Source organism: Pelobates fuscus, chromosome 1 (assembly GCF_036172605.1).
Source record: "Pelobates fuscus isolate aPelFus1 chromosome 1, aPelFus1.pri, whole genome shotgun sequence".
Classification (NCBI taxonomy): Eukaryota; Metazoa; Chordata; class Amphibia; order Anura; family Pelobatidae; genus Pelobates; species Pelobates fuscus.
The window spans coordinates 375,285,845-375,309,156 of NC_086317.1; the positions used below are offsets into that span (position 1 = coordinate 375,285,845).

General features: G+C 37.0%; 1 protein-coding gene across 3 annotated transcripts in view; it reads right to left on the reverse strand.

The window, feature by feature from the left end:
• Positions 1–12,087: 12,087 nt before the first annotated feature.
• Positions 12,088–23,312, reverse strand: part of ENOX1 (ecto-NOX disulfide-thiol exchanger 1) — a 597,059-nt gene continuing 585,834 nt past the window's right edge. For all 3 annotated transcript variants that reach the window (XM_063425978.1, XM_063425979.1, XM_063425980.1), the window contains 3 exons: positions 21,823–21,928; positions 20,137–20,222; positions 12,088–13,243 (listed from right to left, as the gene is read on the reverse strand). In XM_063425978.1, the coding sequence (XP_063282048.1) occupies positions 13,112–13,243; positions 20,137–20,222; positions 21,823–21,928 (324 nt within the window). In that variant the 3' untranslated portion in view covers positions 12,088–13,111. The remainder of the gene's footprint in view (positions 13,244–20,136; positions 20,223–21,822; positions 21,929–23,312) is intronic.

A 23,312-nucleotide genomic window follows, 5' to 3' on the forward strand; every position in this document is an offset into this window, starting at 1 on the left:
GACATCCCTGTCTCATTCCATTTGAAATTGAAAATCGGAGAGATGAGATGTTGGGTAGGAGTAATGCTCCTTGAGAAAGGTGGTAGGTGACTTCAAGAAAAGATATGAACTCTGGCGGAAATCCAAAGTGGATGAGTGTTTGAAACAGAAGCAAAGAATGTGACCAAAAGCCTTCTCAGCATCAAGGGAAACTATGGCTGTCAGGATGTGTCTATGTTGGGTGAACCATATAATGTCAGAAGCAGGAGAGGACATTCCATCACAAGGTAAAGAGTAGGGTAATGCTGGAAGTACATGCTAATAACTTGCAATGAGGAGACTAGGAGCACTGGATTAATTGGCTGGAGGGCTGCCTTCGTCAGGGGAAATTTGGTTGAACCAGGTCATTTGAGAGCTTTGAGGTTCTTGGTGAGTACTGATGTTGAGGTGCGGCTGTCCCAGCTTGGCCACAAAATCTTGAGCATCCAACACATTGTGCGTGCATCTGGTCGTCCCTGCGAACCATTAGCTTAAAGGGGTGCCTCTGCTGAGCAAGTGCCTGAGTTAGAGGTCAGAGTTCCCTCCTTTTGCGTAAGGTACAAGGGGCCAAGGGGAAAGTGATGAGAGATATTTGAAGGCGGTATCTCTCATCACTTTCATCGATACCTCTTTAACATGAAAGTAATGTACGGGCAGAATGATGTCTCCTGACTGGTTAGAGTCCAGTGATGGAGCATGGAGGGCGCTCTGTGCACAGTCTAGGAGCATTTCAGCAAGTGGTGCTTCAGATATCTGCCAGAAAATGTTTTGCAGAGCGTTGTGTGGAAAATGTCGGACGTGATGGATTCTGGCTTTCCCCTAATCCAGTTCTGTGGCCATATTGACCTTAATGCCCCCTAGGAGCCGATTCAGGTCCTTTCTAGTGACGGGGACAAGCCTTGACTGTGCTCTGCCTCGCTGGCCTCTGAGTCAAAGTCTGACTCCGGCAGTTCATTGTCATTAGGTTGGCCTTTCTCTGCATCACTGCGGAATATTGGGGCTGCAGCAGAGCCATGTCTGTACTTTCTCCTGCCGCCCATGGGAGATAGGTGAGGCAGATTGTGGTGGAGAAATGTCTGCAATTAAAACTATTGATTGTTGTAATATCGCTCGTTAGCGCGGAACTCTAACAAGATGCTTCACTGGAAGTCAGATTCTGCCCCTCCAATTATTATATTTTAATTGGCTTACTTTCTTAAAATCAGTTTGCTTTCACTGCAATTCTCACTTAAGTAAATAACCATATCTGAGATGAGGAGCAATTTTCCAGATATTATAAGGAAACCATATAATAAACAAATGCAGGGACAAAAATCTTGTCTACTGACTTGGTTTTGAGCAATCCATTTCTGACAGTGGTAACTAGTGTATATATGCCTATAAATATTAAACATTGGATCATATTGTAGAGTATGCATTCACACTAGAAACTTGGAGTGATGGGGACTCTATGTGATATAAAAGAAAATGTTGATACAATACTTAGAGGCTTCCATAAAACATTACTAACTATGACAGTACTGAAAGCATTGCAGTATCAACTGAAAGTTCAGCTGCAAACAAGGTGCTATTGTTCTGGTCCACATCTGATTTCCAAGCACTTATCGTTTATGGCAGGGCTGCCCAACAGGTAGATCCCCAGATGTTGTAGAACTACAACTCCTATGATGCTTTGTTATTCTAAATGCATTCTAAAGGCATACAAAGCATTGTGGGAGTTGTAGTTTTACAACATTTGGGGATCTACCTGTTAGGCAGCCCTGATTTAGGGCATACAGAATTTCTGATGGCCAATCTCCATAATTAAGCCCATCAAAATATTCAGCTCCAGGCCCACAAAGCATTTGATCTGACCCTGTCATTACAGATAGTGTGTTGAACATGCAGCATTAAAGCCGTTAGTCAAAATTGTGAGAAATGCCAGGAAATCGGTTTCACTATTCTGTATACAATGCATCCTCTGTGCTCTACAGTAAGACATTCCCAACGGAACACTAAGGTGCGTTTAGCATTTTGCTGCAGAGGCAGTATGTAGCCCGGAGAACTAAAATATTCCATCAATCATTTACCTGGGAATGAAATAAATCATATTCTGACCGTAACAGCAAACCAACAGCTTTCTTAAATCAGAAAACAGGGTATATAGGGCCTTTGGCTAGTGGAAATGTATTGCTGCTTTTTCTGATGGATACAGGACAGTATAAATAACCTCATTGTACCAAATATTCTCTAAGGTATTGTGTTATATTGCTGAATATGGCAGTTAAACATCATACAGTATAAAACAATTGTGTACAATTCTCTTAAATCTGTTAAGCATTCTAAAAACAGATGCACATATGGCAAGGGTAATTAAACAATTATTTTGTTTAGTACCTAATAAATTACTGTTTGTTTTGATTTTTGATTTTTTTTGCTACTTTGTTATAAATAAACACCATGTTTTAGCTGGGTAAATATATGATTTCTTTCATAATTAGCTACAAAAATGCCAGAATAGTGGAAAACATAAAAACTGTAAAAAATGATATTTCTACAATATCTGCAATAAACGCAACATAAAAATTAAAATTTGATCCTTAGAGCACTACAACAAATGTTTAGTTTCCTACTGAAGAATATATAAGTTAAGAGTTTTAGGCTATTCTTGTATATCAGGATCATACGTTTTGCTTTGGGTTTATGAGATCGCATATTCTGTTTTGTGTTTCTTGTTGCTTTTAGCTCTCCAAGCAAATTACTAGCCATTATTCATCAGTGACATTGATCTTAAGTAGAGGCATTTAAATCATATCTGCTCATTCTACAATGCACTTTTGACTCCAAGTTAAAGGACCACTCTAGTGCCAGGAAAACATACTCGTTTTCCTGGCACTAGAGTGCCCTGAGGGTGCCCCCACCCTCAGGGACCCACTCCCGCCGGGCTCTGGAAAGGGGAAAGTGTTTAAAACTTACCTTTTTCCAGCGGTGGGCGGAGAGCTCTCCTCCTCTAATCCTCCTCTTCTCCTCCCCGTCGGCTGAATGCGCACGCGCGGCACGAGCTGCGCGCACATTCAGCCGGTCACATAGGAAAGCATTCATAATGCTTTCCTATGGACGCTTGCGTGCTCTCACTGTAAAAATCACAGTGAGAATCACGCAAGTGCCTCTAGCGGCTGTCAATGAGACAGCCACTAGAGGAAATAGGGGAAGGCTTAACCCATTCACAAACATAGCAGTTTCTCTGAAACTGCTATGTTTATGAAAAAATGGGTTAATCCTAGAAGGACCTGGCACCCAGACCACTTCATTAAGCTATGTGCGGCCCAAGACAATTCCTCTTCACTCAATGTATCCCGGGGGAAGCCAACTGGTTGAATACCCATGATTTAAAGGATTATTCTTCTTTAAAAATAATATATATAATTCAATTGAGGATGCCTTATTTGGACATTTCTAATTTGACCTCTCCCAAATTAAGCTAAAGCTTACCTTGAATCAAAGTTCTCAGCACACCTTTCCCCGCCTCATCTGATGTCATAGTCTCCCTTGAATTAGTTCGTAGCCGGTTAGGAGAGGGAGGAAGGGATGGATGGACAGGGCAGTGTAATGGGAAATATTTATTTAAATATTTTTAAAAATGACATTTAATAAAACGGAGGAAGGTGGGGAGGGTATGTATGTATGTAGCCATGCTAGATGGAGAAGGGCTATTGTGGGAGTTTGTCAGTGCTACTCATGCCATGAATAAAGCCTGTCTTTTCAACACATATATGAAAGGGTAACCATTCAGAATTACCCAAAGGCAAAGCTCCGCTGAAAGGAAAACCCTAGACACGCTCACATTGCTTTATTTACAGATGTCTGGAGACACCAGAGCAAAGCCCAGGATGACGGGACACAAGTAGAAGTTGCCCCATTAGAGTTGGCACAGTTGCACTGGGTACTTCTTCAACCCTCTTAGTTAACCCCTTAAAGACACATGACATGTGTGACATGTCATGATTCCCTTTTATTCAAGAAGTTTGGTCCTTAAGGGGTTAAAGGTATATATTTTATATGATTACACTGCTTTCTCACATACAAAAAAAAACAAAAAAAAAACACAGCACTTGCCTGTGGGAGATAATTTGTAAAATTAAAAAATGAGCCTATCTTTACATGACAGGGCAGTAAATAATTAACGTAGCGATCGGCATAGCGACTTAAAATGACTATACTTGCATGGTATTTTCGGGGCCAGATTTTGGGTTCTTTAGATATTTAAAAAAGCAAATGTACCCATCATTATAGAGCAAAACAGAATTAACTACAGTCCATATATTCAGCCTTTAATCTAACAAACTTTTCCACATTTATCTTTTGCTATCAAACTCTGGCAAAAACTCCTTGTTCATGCTCTTACAGTTTCTCAAATGGATTATGCAAATGTTTTGACTGACTGTCTCAGTGCAAGTATGATAAAGTTAGTTCAGAACCCAGCAGTTAATTAAATGTATGCTAGAGGTTGGTTTTAAGCCCATTGTTCCACTTTCACTGATCATACAAATCCATTTAAATATTGAATCCAAATGTCTTGTTTAGAGATTAAAAACATAAATTGCTGATCCTAAAACTATGAATAATCAAGTGAATGGAAAACAATTTGCTAATAGGATATCCTCTTCTGCTATTTATTTTACCACCATTTTTCTCTGTTGCTTTCAGTTGAAGATGGGTTTTTGTGAGAGAACTTTGTGGGGGAGGTGTTTCTACCTATGATAATAATAAGATTGTTAACTTTATAGCATAATACTATGCTAGCATTATATATAGCAATATGTATATTTATTACTGCATGCTTTTGTAAAAACACTTCCTAATTTAGAAATATTTAAAGTGTAGTGTCCATATTAGGATATCTGTACTCCATCCCTTAAAACTCCCTCCTCCAAAACTCATTCCCCCCTCAAACTACCTCAGGAGTCAAGTGTCTCATATTAGCTGTCTGTTTAGATGGTCAGTAACTTGAATGGGCAGCAGGTCTATCTTCACCGGCGTTCGCGGGAATGCCTGGCCGAAAACAGTTCCAGGCACTCGACGACCAGGTCCTGCTGCCGGCGTTCGGGAGACAAGATTTGTTTGAACGAAATGGCAGCCACCCAGTGGAGCATTTTATGAATTGTTTCCTTTGCGGTTTTCATACAGAATACTTAGCGTTCCAAGTTCTAATGAGGGTCTGGGGTGGTCCTCTTTTAGGAACTGAACCACGTAGAAACGAATCAAATAAAACTTACTATAAATCCAGAAAAACCACCGAAACAAGTGATGGGGCTATTCCTTCACATAAACTATCTCCCGACTTGCCCACAGGGACTGAGGTGCATCCCCTGGCAGGGGAGGGAGAGAGGACCCAGGGAAGCTCTATCTTGCAGCTCCGTCGGGTTCTCCTCTCGTGAGGTCGGAGCATTGCCACGGTTACCATGGCAATGCTCCGATCTCGCAAGAGTAAACTTTACCCCAGGAACTGCAGGACTAGCAGCATGAACAACATATTTTGTTAATAAAAAAAAATACACACATATATATATTTGTTTTATTTTGACCCAACAGCACCCAAAACATCCTACTGTACCCCTCACACACACTGCACCTCTCTCTCACACACTGCACACTTCACCAGTCCAGCCCTGAGGATAAGAGAGATGAGAGCGTTGTGGAGGAGGTAGGATGGAGTTTTGGATGAAAGAGGAGTGAGTTTTGGTTAAGGGACTTTGAGAGGAGGAAGTTTTGGAGAGGAAAGTAGAGGAGGGCATTTTGTATAAGACAGGATGAGAGAATTTTGGAGGAGGGAGTTTTAGAGGAGAGAAAGGGGATGATAAAGTTTTGCAGCAGGGAAGAGTATGTTTTAGGGGATGGAGTACAGATGTAATAAAATGCACACCATAAAGGTGTATTTTTATACACACACAACTTAAAATTTCAAATTACACGCTACTAGCCAGGCATTAAACGTTATTCACCACTGCAAGCATGGAGGGTCAATAGCCAAAAAAGTTCTTGTCAATATACATATGTGTGTGTGTATGTTTAAAAGATTTTTCCATTATGGGAACCTTGGGACAACTGTGCCCTAGGACCGGATAGAGACGGAAGAAGATAGGCCTATGGCCTATGACCAGGTGTGTCCGAGATGGCAGCCGAGCCTTGATCACTATCGGTGGGCCCCCTCCTCTCTCCTCCACCACTTATCTCTTCTTATTTGCTAACGGTAGCATCACCCTTGTCTCTCCATATTCCTCTCTTCTTTTATTCCTCCGGGGGAGTTCCCCCCCCCCTCTCTCTGTCCTTCCTCTCTTCTCTTAACCCTTTTCTTTTTCTTTTCTCTCCTCTCTCTAGCCTGATTAAAGGGTTTGAAGGAGCAGCGGAGCCTCTTGGCTACCCCGTTAAGCTTTTCATTGAGTGATGGCAAACCTAATATTAGGCTTACAAAGTTTAAAAGTTTTAAAAATGTCCTCGATAGGGGGCAACCCATGAAAGGCCCGGGACCGGGTTAGAAAGGGGAATACAGTTATGTTTGACTCCGTTTGATCCGTTTGATTCTCCCATGAATGTATACACCAAATTGGCTTATGCGTAGACACCACAGATAATGTACACTTGCTCTACCAGACGAATATAAACAGAGATTGAAAAACACATAACCCTCGATGGGAAGCAGGTTGTATGGAAGTTATTAAGTTGATTGAAATCTCTTTTCATGTCAATTATTGTATGCATAAGAATGCTTATATTGTTTTTAATAGCCCGGCTTCTGCGCAAGCCTCATGTTATATTATTCTTGCCTTACCTGTCGTGTGCAAAAATAAAGAATTAAAAAAAAAAAAAAAAGATTTTTCCATAAACGCAGACTTTCTGCCTGTCCCTCACAATCTGTACAATTTCCTTACTCCGTGCATCGTGTCATCACAGCTGTATTCTCTTGAGCAAATACAGAAAAAACATTTCTGAGAAGTGAATTCAGCTGTTTGCTTCCTTCACTATGCTCTATGAGAAGCATTGGACTGGACTATCGCTGGAGGAATCCATGCCGCCTCGATGATTGCAGGAGGCGGAGAGGTGAGCAACACAGAGTCAGTCTTGGTGCTGGAAATAGGGGAGTAAAACCTTTATTTTCATAATTTTATTCAAGATGGGGGGCCCATATAAAGCTAGAGAAAGGTGCACTATAGCGTTACACATGCAAGTTTGTATTCCTAACCCCATAACATTCCTTTAAGGGAGCTTCATAACTGTAAGTCACATCCTGGTGTGGGCAGAGCTCAGTAATTTTAGTGATTATGGTGCTAGTAGGCTGCTAGTATTATTCCCCTGTTCTGAGTCAAACTGTTTTTGATCAGTTTGACCCCTGGTTCATGTGTATCTTATTGCTAACATTCCACGTTCCACTTCTACATTCCAAATATTGATTTAACCTTGACCATTGACCATGTTTTGATGACAATGATAGATGCCTGCAGCCTGCTAGCACCATAATCACAATGAGATATAGTGATTATGGTGCTTAAACTTCAAAATTTCACATTAGAAATGAAAATTTCACCCACATTTGAATGGCAGTGACATCTGTTTGCAGCCTACTAGCACCATAATTACTAGAGGTAGGGGTTAAGGTGATTAGAATGCCAATTTATATGTATAATTAATTGTGATAAAAACTGCAATACTGAAATAATATTAAATATACTATACATTCATACAGTGTGTCAATAATATTTCACTTTTCTTCTACTTGACTTCCTCCCTCTTCCCAAGAAAGGTGTTAATCTATATATTAAGCACCAGCGGTTTGTATCACCCACTCATGTTTCTGCAAAACCAATGAATTTATATTACCGCTTCTTTTGCTAGCTAATCTCTATTACTCACTAGGCTCACTACATTATCACAATCCCACATACATTTTTATCAGTCTGTCGTTTATACCATACTGATCAGACCATCGCTTTGTCCCGTTCAAACAAAGAATATATTTTATTTTATTTCTATATGGATCGCTGAAAGATATAGTACTGTAGCAAATTATGCTTAAGTAAAAAAAAATAAGGCCGATAACCGTGTATTGCATAACATAACAAACACAGACACTGTAACATCTAGCCAACTACAGAATCCTGTGAGAAATCACTGACAGAATGGATTAGGAGTAAATTACTTATAATGAGACCAAATTAACTGCAATAAGTTGTCAAACTGTGAAAAATCGAACTAAAGAAATAACATTTATACCCACAATATTTTAAAAATGTAACCAGAAATGCCCTACATTTCTATTTTTTCAATATTGATATAATAATCTCAAGTGTCATCATTAGGATAGTGTACAAAATGTTATATGAAATAATTCTACATTTTCTCACCGTTAAAAATAGACAGGTATAAAAAATACAGCAAAAAATAAATCTTTAAACCCAAAAGATTTCCTATAAACCATGAACATAGAAATATAGTCATTATCAGTAGAAATGGTATTATTCCACCACTTAGTTAATTCAGTCCACTACAGTGGTGGAACGATTTAGTTTTACAGCAGCTGGCGTCTGTCAGAATGCCGGTGGAAAGCGCAGCCAGAGGAGATGGTAGCGAGTGTGCCACAGCTTGCATGTGGACGAACCTCGATGGAACATTCTGCACCACAGCGTGCCCGGTGGGCCCTCTGACATAACAAAATTTCAAGGTATTAATATTACTGACCTGTTTTGTTTTTGGAGGTACCATTTTATATGGTACTTAGTTTGGACTTAGTTTGGCTAAAGGCCTAGGACATGACATTTTGATACCTGGAAATAGTACGCATTATAATATAACTAATCACCTCCCTATATTATCTATTAAAATCTGTATGTAATACAAAGCATAGCATTTCTTTCTAAATATCTCAATATCTAAAACCAGTTGCATTTAATGACAATATTTCTGTCATTAAAATTCTTGTGAAATCGCATTTCAAAATAAATAAACTTAAAATATACCAGCTTCAAAAATTAACATACTGACTTGCTAATTTCTTTGCTTAATTATGATGCCTTAGACTTGCATCATTAAACTATACTTTAAAACTGCCAGAATTGCTTATTTTTTCCTTTTATATACGGGAAACTACAATTGTAGGTTGGAATATTTCAAAATGTTAATGTGGCGTGTTTCTTTAATGTAGAAAATGGAAAGCACTTAACACACATGTTTTGGATCTTCAAAATGTTTGTGTGATAGGTAACAAGGCTCTGTGCCAAGTTTTACGTTGGAATTAATGTTCAGTGTTGTAATATTATAAATCCTTGAAAATTAAGCTTTATAGAGAAACATTGACCGAACATTAATTCTGGCACTGAGAATGTGACACTGTAATAGAGATTCTGTCATTACCATATAATATCTACAATTTAAATTCTTACCATGTATGCAACAGATTTAATTATACTGCACACATTTGTATAATGAAATATAAAAGTCTATTTTTGAAGATTGTAAACACATCTACATCCTGTTTACTAGGCTTTTATCAGATTTTTGACCAATGCAAGCAATTTTTTTTAACTACCACAACAAGCCTGTAATTATTTCAATTAGCTATCGTAAGCTATTTGCATTTGCAATTATTAACATTTTCATTCCACAGCAAATCAAATTGCTTTGTTTTTGTTGACTAAAGGTGTCCTTTCATTTAACATTCACCTCTTCCATCATGACAGGCAAATAGCACTTCTCAAAAATGGTTGAGTTATTTGTACACATCAGTTTAATTGTGCCACCTGTTTTTATGCTGTCATTTGTCCTGTTCTGGAAGATCAGCCATAAAAGCAGCAAGCGCCATCTCAGAATAATCAGAGCAAGGTCAATGCCACCGTGGGACTTTAACAGTCAATCTTGTTTTTAGCAATACAGTGGAAAGCGAAAGTAGAAAATAAAATGTCTCTTACAACGGCAAACAATCTCCTGTCTCAGAGTTAGAGGACTTTTTGTCATAAAAAAAAAAAGACTATTTATATGGAATTATATATTACAACAATTTTTTTTAATATTAATTTCTTACAAAATCATTGCTGTTATTGTTATATATATATATATATAAATGTGTATGTATGTGTGTGTGTATATATATATATATATATATACCCTATATATACACACACACATTTTCCCTTCAAAATTCAGCTTAACCCCTTAAGGACCAAACTTCTGTAATAAAAGGCAATCATGACACCTTAAGGGGTTGCCTATTTTTTGCTTTGCAAATTTTTTTGCTACTTGCCTATTTTTTGCTTTGCAAAGCAACAAACAGAGCACTATGTCTTCACAATGAGAAGTCAATTGGAGAAGAATGCGATATTCATTGATCACTAGAAAAAGTTTGGCATAAAGCATGTTGAACATGCTGGATCTAATTTGCTAGGTTTTGCAGAAACTCTGATTGCAGTAATCACTAACTTTATGTAGAGCTGATAAATCACTAAACTAGTTCCATAAATCATTCACTAAACTAGTTCCATTACTAAATATTCTAGAAAATTTTGTATCCATTGATGTAAATATCAAATAACCTATACCTACCGTCATTCCCCGAAAAGCACACCGGGTCTTATATTAATATTTGTCCTGATAAACGCACAAGCATGTGCAAGAAAGCAGGTCTACGTTAGGGAGATTTCACCCGAACATATATAGACCAGTTCACAAGGCAATGGAATCCTGCAAATCTATGTTCTGGGAAACTACCCCGAACATAGACTAGCTTACTAGCGCATGGAATCCTGTAAATCTATGCTCGAGGAAACTTCCCTGAACATAGAATAACGACCTAGTGACTAGGGCTTATTTTCGTGGTAGGGTTTATTTTATGAGCATCCCCCCAAAATAAAGCCATTGCTTATTTTCTGGGAAGAACGGTAGTTTATAGATCATATAACACCTTTGCCTATTGGGTTGAGCAAAACCATTTTTTGCTATAAATCCTTTTTTACCACTTAAATATACCACCTATGTCTTTTGAAATGAACAAAAACATTTTTTTTTTAAGTCAATTTTTACCACATAGATCCAATAGTTGGAAACATACATGTATCATCCAAGAGTGGGGTTATTCCACTCCACGCTATTCTCTAGGAGCAACCAGAAGGCTCCAATAAATATCAGTATACACTTGGTATATATTAGTTTCCTGCTAATAGACCACACTATATTAGTGTTATTGCTTGTTTTCTTTCTATATACCTGGAGCACCCCCTCTGGACCAATACACCAAGCTGACATCCATAGGCGGGAATTATACTGACCAGGAGCATCAATTGGAGCTAATTAATAGCTCCAAACACTGTAAGTGCAATTCCCTATCTTTTTCTTACAATCAGTAACTAATATACTACACTATGTCTCTTTTTTGTCCTCTTTCTCTTGTTTCATATTGACCTGGATCTGAGGACTCTACCAGGGCACTGCTCCCTTCCCCTTTTAAACTAGTTTATAGTGTGTCTGCTGTTCAGATATGCATATTACATGAGCTACACTTGATTAAGAGAATGGATCATTAAGCCCTGCAATTTCATGCAACTAATCCTAATGGTAAAATGGAGACAAACATAATCAACTTGTTACTTGGAGTGAACTGGAGAATTTTTCCATATCAGCTAATTTTGCTATTCAGATTTAATTTATGAAAATATTTTGTTTAGTAAATACCCATCTTGGCACCAATCAACTTTGTATCTTTACAGATCCAACTAAATTGTCAGTTCAGAATAGTTTTCTGAAAAGTATCGCTCACTCTACCCATGATCAACCCTTGACACATTTTGTCATCATTATAATCGATAATTACTGGAATAGTTATGATTCCTTCGAAACATGACATTTACGAACCCTACAATGCATATATATGACAATTAGATATTCTAAGCACATTATACTTTATATGTGCCACGCCTGTTACCAGTAATATTCATATATGATGTAGAAAAAGTACAGGTGATTAAGGAATATATACACAATACATATTGTACAATCATATTTATTGGAAAAATTTAACTTTTTTATAAAATGTGTTATTAATGCAGCAGAATATTTATTATGATGTATATATTACATACCAATACAGTAAAACAACAATTATGTCTTCAGTATTTACATCAGGAAAGTACATTTACAGGTTGACGGAGATATTCTGGATCTCTGGATAGAGGTTTATACTTTAAAAAAATAATAGTTTAGACTTTTAAGGAGCAGATTCACATTGCTTAATATCTCCAACTAAGACAACAAAAAAATCTGTTGTTTTACGCAAGTTTAAAAACAAACACCTTTACTGGTACGAAGCATGTTCAAGTTGTGTTCTTTTATTTATATGTCTAACAGTAACAGTACAGCCACATTCTGGGAAACATGTGACTATTAGAATAAAATCTGTTAGACTTCTAAGCATCAAAGTCAGATATTAAATATTTCAATTTCTTATACACTACGAAAAAAATGTCCACTTGACAGGCTCTCTGCAGTCTGATCTTTGGACAAACAAAATCTGACACAAAGAAATATGACAAGAATTAATATATATCTCATATTATTATTCAAGTATCTTTTTTCTTCTTTACTAACTCATAAATACATATATATAGTCCAATCGTTGCTTACTGACATCACAGTGATATTACGTCCCCCCCATATCACTGCTGTTCCATTTCAAAATTAGTCATATTTTCAAAAACTTGACACAATGCTATCTTTGGGCTATGTCTAAGAAGTACTAGTAACTGGTCAATCTTCAGCATCTCCTGCCTGTATAAAGATTGTTTTTGTTTTGTCAATGGATAATAACACAGTTTAGAAGCTATCTAGTTCAAACAAAATGTTTGTTTAATTTACCTTTACAGTAAAGACTAGCGCGCGTCTTATCACAATTTTGGAAGAAAAGAGGAAAAATTTAAGATGTGGCGCACAATGACATCATCACGCACAAGGGCACGTCACGGATGTAGCTAGAGTTAGAATTTTTTCGGCATTGCAAAATGTCCATTATGTAATACTTCATAATCCTGCCATGCTACAGCACTTTGGCTAAAAGTCTTTTGTCCATCATTTGCAATCAGGTAGTCTTAATTCCTTCAAAGGCACAAAACTTCCATCTCTTCTCCAGTGTTGCTCCCACACCAGTGAATTCTTGCTTGAACATGCGGGGCAACTTCACAAGCAATGTTTCAATTTCATTTGCTGATATCTGTATGGGATAAAGCAGATTCATATTTTAATAAACAGACAACTGCATTATTACCTTTAAGGAACACTAAAGTGTTAGGAATACAAACTTGAATTCCTAATGTATCCCTGTCCCTAGTAAAATACAGCCCGACTTGTTAGCAATCAACATTTATAAAACCATCTTTACATAAAAAAAGATTATTGACTTCCCTTTTTGGCATCCACGCTTCTCCACAGGAAAACATTGCATCAATGCATTTCTATGTGGGCTTTCACGTCACCTGACCAAGTTTTACTTCAGTATGACTGCCACTAAACCCTGCAGTTTCTAAAAAGCTGCATTATTTTACACTGCAGGGTAAAAACTAAAGGCCCCCGGCACCCAGACCACTTCATTGAGATGGAGTAGCCTGGACGAATTTAGTGGTCCTTTTAAATCTCTTATTATAGATCCCAGCATGAGAAAGTCTTCTTAAAGCCCCTACCCAAACCATAAAAGTTTTGTCATAAACAAACAGGGCATTTAATTTGTCTACAGCACAAGAGAGCAGACTGATTTGGATTTATGATGTGGTTACTGAAGAATACTACTGAAAGAACTAATTAAAAATATTTCATGAAGAATGCACACACTATGCAGACAATGACAGCAGCTATGCATAATACCTTTTATGTGCTTGGATGTTAAGCACAAATAAATAGATGGAACGTTTTTCCAAAAAAATAAATAAAATGAATGAGATCGTATTATAATGCATTATTCTGCTAATTCATTTCAGTCAACATCTGAAAGCCCCACATTGAGTGAAAAACCTACTTAGAAAACAGACAAATATATTTTCAGAACTTTGTTTTTGTACGAGAAAAAAGCAGAGCAAAATGTAATAAATGAAAATGTACAGAATAATAAAGTACATTATTCAGCTAGCAAAATCCTGCTTTGTGTCCAGGAGAAATGACATATAGAAAGGGAATGATGGAATGGCATCCATATTAAATTGCTTCTAAAATAGAGAGCCAACATCTTTCTATTGCCTGCACAGGGTATGATTAGCAGGGTACCCAGGCCATGGGTATCTAAAATCTATATCTGTCTCTATTCATCTCCTCTGTTATATGGAAGCTAAAAAAGGGATTTGAGGGGCAGGTCTATACGGAGGAATTTGGTCCAGTGTTTTATTGCCGCTATTTATACATGACAAAACCTTACTGACCTTATCAACTGCAGATTGACATTGCATATTGCTGCCTAATTTGTTGTCTGTAACAATTCCCAAATCCTTCTCGTGTGTGGTTATCCTTAATTCACTACCATTTAGGGTGTAAGTTGCTTGTGCATTCTTGACCCCGAAGTGCATAACTTTGCATTTTTCGTGCCCAGTTCCCCAATCTATCCAAATCCCTCTGCAGCAAAGCAATATCCTGCTCACATTTTATTACTTTACAAAGTTTTGTGTCCTCTGCAAACACTAAAACATGACTTTCAATGCCTATTTCAAGATCATATATAAATATGTTAAATAGAAGCTGTCCCAAAACAGAACCCTGAAGGACACCACTTACCACTTTTGTCCAGCTTGAAAGTTTACCATTAATGACAACTCGTTGTACTCTATCCTTAAGCCAATGTTCTCCCCAAGAACAAGAATATTCTTCTAGACCAATTTCTTTTAGTTTGAAGACTAACCTATTGTGAGGAACCGTATTAAATGCCTTGGCAAAATCAAAGTAGATCACATCCACTGCAACACCCAGACTATACTTCTACTTACTTCTTAGTAGAATGAAATTAGGTTAGTTTGACATGACCTATGTTTCATCCAACCATGCTGATTATTGCTAATAAAGTTCTTCCCAGTGAATTCCTGAATATTATCCATGAATAGCCCTTCAAATATTTTCCAAGTCACAGAAGTTAAGCTCACAGGTCTATAATTTCCAGGATTTTGAACCCTTTTTAAATATAGGAACGACATCTGCCTTCCTCCAATCCTCCGGTAAAATACCTGAAACAAAATGTAGTAATTTATGTGTACTAAGGGGGTGCTAGGAGCAGGTTTATGCACTACAACAACCACTAGGAACACAAGGAATACTTCGAGCACCATAAGCACTACAGCCTGCTGTAGTGCGTATAGTACCAGGTGTGCCCTGGCACTGTCCCAGTATAATCTGTCAAACTGTTTTACTACTGTTTGACATTTTGCTGCATCCAGTCTTCTAGAGCTGGAGAAGTCACATAATGTTGTAGGCGTTAATTCATTGACTGAGAACATCAACTGAACTCCTTCAGAAAACGAACGGGTTTAGAGAGAAGCTGTAGTGAACAAATGGACATCTGTCTTCTCCAGCTCCAATTGGGGCATGGAGTGTTCTTTTAAGTCAACATCATTGCAACTAATTTGTGTGATTTAACTTGTGTGCCCCTTTAGGTAGGAACTGTATTATAAAACTGAATCTTAGTCTTCATAAAAGAGATTTTCCAGCTGACCTCCTTGCATCACAACTCATACATTGACATAGATTGCTATGGATGACAACAACAATATAACAACTAGTTCCATATATATTGGGCTTTCATTGATCCCCACTAAGCATTTGTGGGTTTTTTATATTATAGAGAAGTTGTGCCAGAGCAAGAAGCATGGGCATCTTACCTCTAGACACCCCTGTATAGCAAGTAACCTATCTGGTGACACTGAAGTGTGATATAATAGTTGCCAATCAAAGTGGTTTATCTATTAAATGGCGTGTCTTTGTGCAACACACTCTGTTCTCCTATCCAAGAATTGCTGTTATTAGATAATATTGTAAAGCGCTACGGAATTTGTTGGTGCTATATAAATGCTGATAATAATAATAATAATAATACCATGCTACTTTCGAGTTACCACAGCTCTATAGCATTGTTCTTTCAAGATCCCCCTGTACATATATTGTCTAATCACGGTTGCTTTCTAATTGCAGTGTTTCCATGGCACTGAGACAATAAACACTGAATCTACTTCCGTATATAACTGTGCTTTAGATTAGGTATTATCCTCAGCTATTTTCTTACTATTTTCCCCCTTTGCCCCCCAGACTCAGGGGCTTTGATTTGTAATACATCTGTATACTTGTGAGATAACCAATATATATATATATATATATAACCTCTCTTACCATATAGAGGGGGGTGAGATACACTAGTTCAGGGGACTATTTCTATCTTTGAGGGCTTCCTTCTACTGATATTTTTTAAAATATTCTAAATTAATTACTTTATCTTTACTGATACAATTTGCCTATCAGTCGAGACACATAATACATTCTATTTGTCACCTAACATACCATACAGTCACCGTTACTTGAGAACTCTTCACATTGTAATTACATTTTATAAAACCTCCCACAGTGTTAAATTAGTAACACCTCATTCTGAATGTCTATTAACAAATGCTAAACTGCTGAGCTGGAGAACATCTATGAAAATACAGGTGACATCAATATGAATGTAAATTAATTCATCATGTTTGATGAAGTTATAAAAAGCATAACATAATATGCTAGTAACAAGATACTTGACAATGCAGTACACAGAAGTACACTGATTTTATGTGCTCCCTGTTATTCCCTTCTATCTCATCATTTGACACCTGTCAAAGTGTCGCACTCACCATGTGGGGACTAGCGAAAATCTATTTACAGCAGCAACGTATGGACGAAGAATACCAACTTGGTTTACATGCGGTCTTCCAAGCATACAGGACTAAAAAAAGCAGGTCTGAAATCTATCCCTTTATTACTAATAAAAAATACCCCTGCACGTAACGATCACTAAATGTTAGTTACCGCAAGCGTATGAAAGACCGCCTTTTCAGTTAAAAATAAAATAATAATAAAATTAGTATGTATAGGTTTTTGAAGCAGTACTATGAATAAATGCAACAATATGCAAATTCCTGAAGTGAAAGCAGGGGATCACACTTGTGGATCCTGAAGTACTGCTTAAAGCAAAAAACAAAAATCTATATATATAGTATAGTATCTATACAGATCATGTTTTCAAATATTTTATTGCACACTGTGACACCAGACAAACAGGTATATTATATTGCCTGGGGACCAGACTAAAGTAGTCAATGTTTCTATTAAATGTTTTATACTAATATATCAAGAACTAAAATCCAATAATAAAAGAACACAGTTACAAAATATATTTAGAGGTGTGCTGCGATCCTCTATATTAGTGTATGTTGGGGGTAACCCCTGTTACCCTTACCAGCACCTCTCTGATTAAGTTCCTGTGAATTGCAGGTCTAAATTTCAGCAGTGACAATAACCTATAATGGCTGCCTGGCTGAGATGGGAATTATAATTTATTTTAATATGCACACTTAAAGGGATTCTATAGTGCCAGGAAAACAAGGCAGTTTTCCTGGCACTATAGGTCCCCACAGTGCCACCCATTCTCATTCCCCACCTTAAAACCCCTTCAGTCACTTACTTGAATCCAGCGCCGATGTCCCTCGGCGCTGGGTTAGGCTCCTCCCACGCCAGCAGCCAGCGGGGGAGACCTAATGCAGACCTAACTAGGAAAGTATGCGTGAGAGCGTGAGTGTGAGGACGTCCAGTGTCTGGTAACGGACCAAAGGTCCGTTTCAAACCACGAAGTCCCTCTAGTGGCTGTCTTAAAGCTACAATGTTTTACATTGCAGCACAAAGTGCAAAAGATACACAGCACCCAGACCACTTAAATTATCCTACAGTGTCCCTTTAAATAAAGAATACATTTTTCCGAAACATGTTATATGGGAGTGTGACTTTCATCACCTTTAGGAAGCCTTGACATTTATAGATATATATATTTATACACAAAGTCACACTTTTCAAGTGCATTTTATTTTCTATCAATTTCCTTAAGGATTTGATATCTTAACAGTACCACTGCGGCAGCCCCCCTTTCCTGGAGCTGTGGTCGTGATGTTACTGCCAGCCAGTATGCCATATAAAACAGGCAGCACATCTAAAGCTCCTGCACATCAAAGCTAAATCATTTAAATGGGGAAGGGTCCAAGTGATAAGTGAACTAATCTGATGCCTGTCTTTCTACTGCTGAAATGGTCTGTGTTTCTAGCTATTATGTGCTTTCAGTGCACTGTCCTGTTTATTTCTTTTGAAGTCCACTTAAATGCCTAATGCTGAACACTATTTCTTCTCCGTCTTTGATCTATATTTAAGTCCTTAGAAATGACCATCTATGTTATTTCAATTCTAGCTTGCATTTAAGCCATCTACCTGTTGAAGGCTAGAATTATAGGAATGCTCATACAGTCAGCCTTAAATATAAATGACTCATTTTAAAAGCGCCAGTGGCAATATATTACTCACAATATCTAGTTTTAATAATATTAAAATTACTGTTTCAGTTTCTGACATTGCCTCAGTATTCCATTATCCATTACACAAGTGTTCTTTCTTTACTTCATCTTAGATATTCTAATCTAAAAAACATTGGCCCTCACATGCTCTCTATCTTGGTATGTATCATCATCATGTATAAATTGACACTATGGTAGTTTTATTGTTTTCCCTCTGCATCTATCACTAGACACATTTAATGGATTTTGATCTGAATTGTGTAAGTGGTGGAGGAAAAAAAATCTGCAAATCAAATTTCCCTAAATATTCCCTTTCTGATATCAGGGCCATTTATGTATTTCACTATAAGCTAGAATGCAAATATTTGCTATGCCAACAGCATGTTCAATACAGAACACAAGATAAATCTAAGCCAATTGCATATAAATACCTCCCAAATAACTATGACAACTCCACAAAACAGCCTAAAAATCACAAAATGTTGCACTGTATGCACTATTTCAAAATGTTCTGACCCAGGCTTAATTTTAAATGCAGGAAGGAAATACCACAATTAAATGGCAGTTTAGGATGACGATCTGTCATAAACAGTGGCAAACTAAGGCAGGGTCTAGTCACCTTGCATGACAGCCAGAGGTGGCTAGCAGCTATATAACGATGGAGAAAGCCAGGACACGGCATCACCTCCCCATATTACTCACTGTGGTGTGGCCAAGGAGGGATTTAAGGTTGGAAAGACAAACAAGGAGTAGGAGGGGGGTGTTAAGAAGACATATGAGGGGGTGATTGGAGTGACACACAAGAGTTCCAGAGGTACACCCTAAGTATGTTGCCAGACATAAATTAAATTGTTAGATGCCATTTATTCTCAAGTTACCCATTATACCTTCACATATTCTTCTGATCTGAATGCTAACACTAATAAAATTAATGAGTTACATCAATAAAATGATCGTGTCACAACTCAATCCGTTGAATAGTTACATGCTATTTAATGTGATTAGCAACTTGAGCCCCCCCCTCAAAAAAAAAATTACACAAGTTGCTTAAATATTAATATCTATATAACAGGTGATCTTGAATTAATGAATTGCGAGCAAAGATTACAAGATAACCCATCATATCTCCTGTGCTGTCATCATTAATAGTATTGATCTGCAAAGGATCTCGTAATGACTACATTGTCACCCTCCCTCCTTCCTGAACCTCAAGTTTCACTTCCTCCTTGTCTAGTATGCTGTGTGTATATGGTTTCTTTCACTCAGTTGCCTATGATATTTTGATGCTACGTACTGTTCTCAATGTTACACCTCGAACTACCACCTACTTACCTGGCCTCGTTCTTTAACTAAATTAAACTTATGTCCACCTGAATGCTAGCCAGTATTGGTCTCTTCTACCCTTTACACTTTCTCTGCTCCCCAATTTTCCCTACACCCTCCCTTGTATGTTAATTTCTGCTTATTACTCTCCATAAAACTGATAGTGGAAGTGAAATATAACATATCAGTAATAAGTCGTTATGCAATTTCAATAGAAAAAACGCTTTACCCGTGAATCCAGTTGTTGAAGATAGGACCATAAATATTCTATATTGGCTCCAAACGGATGAACATTTAGAAATGTTGATATAATACCTGTATGGCAGAAGAACACATGAGATGTTAAGTGTAGCTGCATTTTTTTAGACGAGATATCCAATAATGCTTAGTTCACTGTAACCATTATTTATTCCAGCTGTGAGCTAACATTTTGTTCACAGTTTAATGATTACAAAAAAAGTTGTCTATTTTACTGCAATAAGTCAAACTAGTTTATACAAATTCGCATAACTCACAGAACTGTAACACTTTTCAACCAGGTAAGTGAGATAGAACAATGTAAAATTGTGTTTTTTCATTTTCGTCTGCTAGAAGCTTATTAACCATCAATTTTATGCTTGATTTGCCAATACAAAATTGCAGCTTCTGGAATAAAGCAATTATCATTTTTTCCTTAGAGTGGATATTCCCTAGAGAAAATATTTTATATAGATGTGTCACGAAACACATTGGCTTGAAGTTTCCAATAATTACATTGTTCGTAGCCATAAAAACTGTTTAATTCCCATTATTGCTAAATGATGCTTTATAAAGTGTAATCCCCCTGCTGTAGCTGCTGACTTTATTTACTGAAACAAACCAGCCAGAATATTACAAATAAACGTAAAAGGCAACAAGACTAAACATGATAACGTTTCTCATTATCCAAACTCAAAATGGTAACATTGTTTTGATACAGTCGAGACATACCTAGTGGTGTGAATAAACATTGTACTAACACAATGAACATTTGCCATAAAGGAATCTTAGATCACTTTGTGTGAAGGAATAGTAGGAACAAATGTAGCTAACTCAAGGTCATAACTTGCAACCAGCAAGGGTTATAGGATCGAATAAATGTTCTATTTTCTCAATAAAAAAATATTTAAAAAAAAAACTTTATTTGATTATGTATTCAAAGGGCCTCTGACATCAGTGCATGTCCTATATTTTTATGATACACTGTGTTTTAGAAATAAAACTAATATGGTTAATGGTCCATTAACCTTCTACCTGTTCTGCATTTTAATTCATAATACTACAGAAATGCCAGGTTTCGCAGCACATACATTTTTAATGATATACGTGCTTTCCTCTTTGCTGTAGGTGGTTAAAAACCTAACATATATTATATGAATCATTTTAGTCCACTTGACGCTCTTTGAGTAAGATCTTGTTGGGTTAACAATGCGTCAATGGATGGCTGTTATTGGCTGAGACAGTCAGCTGACTGCGTTCAGCCTATCCACAGCCCCTACTGATGGTATGAATTGGTATGGTTAGAAGGAAATGTGTAATTACTACCACCTCCAGTAGGGGTCAGGCTGTGGCTGTCCAGGAGCCTTATTTAGAATTCAACTGCTCAAAAATGGTTTAACAAACAGAGAGATAGTGCCAGGGATCTAAAGGCATTGTAACCAATGTATTGAGATGAAATGGTTATAGTGTATATAGAGTCCCTTTAAATTGTTTCAACAAACAGTTATTCAGTACTAGACCAAACAATATAAGGAACTCAAATTAACAATGCACAGTTTGTTGCAATTCACTATTGTCTTTTCCCACCAATATGACAGGATATCACTTTTATATTTCCGAAACTGCGTTCGATGGCGTTGTCTCTGCCAGCAGATTGTGTATGAATTGCCCATCGTACCTATAAGCAATGCTTCTTTCTCTGATTTAAATGACTGCCTTTGTTTCTCAGCATCCTTTTCTTTATCGTGGTTGAACACTGCAACATTAGCTGTACCATTTGAGTCCTACAAACATTAAAAGAAGACATTATTTATATTAGTCATTGTTTTTCATTATCATTGCTTTGACATCTTTTACCAAGGAACATCAAGGCCCTTGTCTGTGTATTGTAGTAACAACAACAAAATGAAAAGAAGAATGAACAGTTTAATTAAAAAACAAAGTAACGCGCATTCTAATAAAAAATATAACTATTCTGCTACAACGGCTGGTTTGATTATTGTTTTAAACCTATAACAAAAGCTTTTGGCTTTATATATATATATATATATATATATATATATATATATATATATATATATATTTATTTATTTTTTAAACATGCCTATTATAAATGTGCTAAATCATACTGAAAAGATTCAAATTAATCCTAGTGCTTACTGTAACCTTTTATGGTGCTGGGAATTGGCACTGAATGCTTTGCTTATTTAATTAAACAGGACTTGTAGCCCTGCGAGCAGAAGGCAGATTTACGTGCACAGAAATTATATCGTAAACATAAAAAAAGCTTTCTGCATTGTAATTGGCCAAGCACAATCAATTATTAATAGGATGTAACACGCTGTAGGAAACTAACGCACAAAAATGTAAATAGTGGAAATAACAAAAACATAAAACATTTGTAAAATTATACATGTACACAAAAACAGAAATTAGAAAGCTTAATAAAGGACCATATGCAGGACTAGCGTGCTGCAGAGACTATTTGCTATACTATCTGCAAAACCCATGAGAGCTCCTACACCTGTATCATTTTTGTGTATATTAGAGCCATTTTGAAAGCATGTGACATTCCACAGGAGTGTAGGCATTTGCTTTTGTTTTATAATTTATACATGTGTACATTTGGCTATAAGTGTGTTTAACTTGCTGCCGTACTTGCTGTTTTTGTGACCACCCGACACCTGGGACTCATCTGTGGTGGTAGGATATATATATATATATATATATATATATATATATATATATATATATATATATATATATTGCATTGGTGGTATGATATTTTTAATAAATGTTTTTGAATTTTCAAAATGAGTCAGCCCATATGCAGTATAGATCTTGTAATCAAAGCAGAACTCGGAAATTCAATGAATTAGAACCTCTGAGGACTTCTTCACATCAAAAACATGTCAGCAGCATTTGGACTTTTCTTAAGAAGATTAGATGCCTCACCCAGTATAGTATATGCAGGCATGCGCTTAAGACTGACACATGGTGTTATTTCAATATAAAAAGTGCCCTGAAACCACTGGAATTCTGAAGCAACAATCTGCACATGTCTATCTTTGATCCCCTTTCAGTCTCTCTCTGTTTCCATGACATTGCATCTTTGCTTCTCTCCCATCTGTGTATTTCTACCACCAAAAGTGATACAAAGGAAACAGA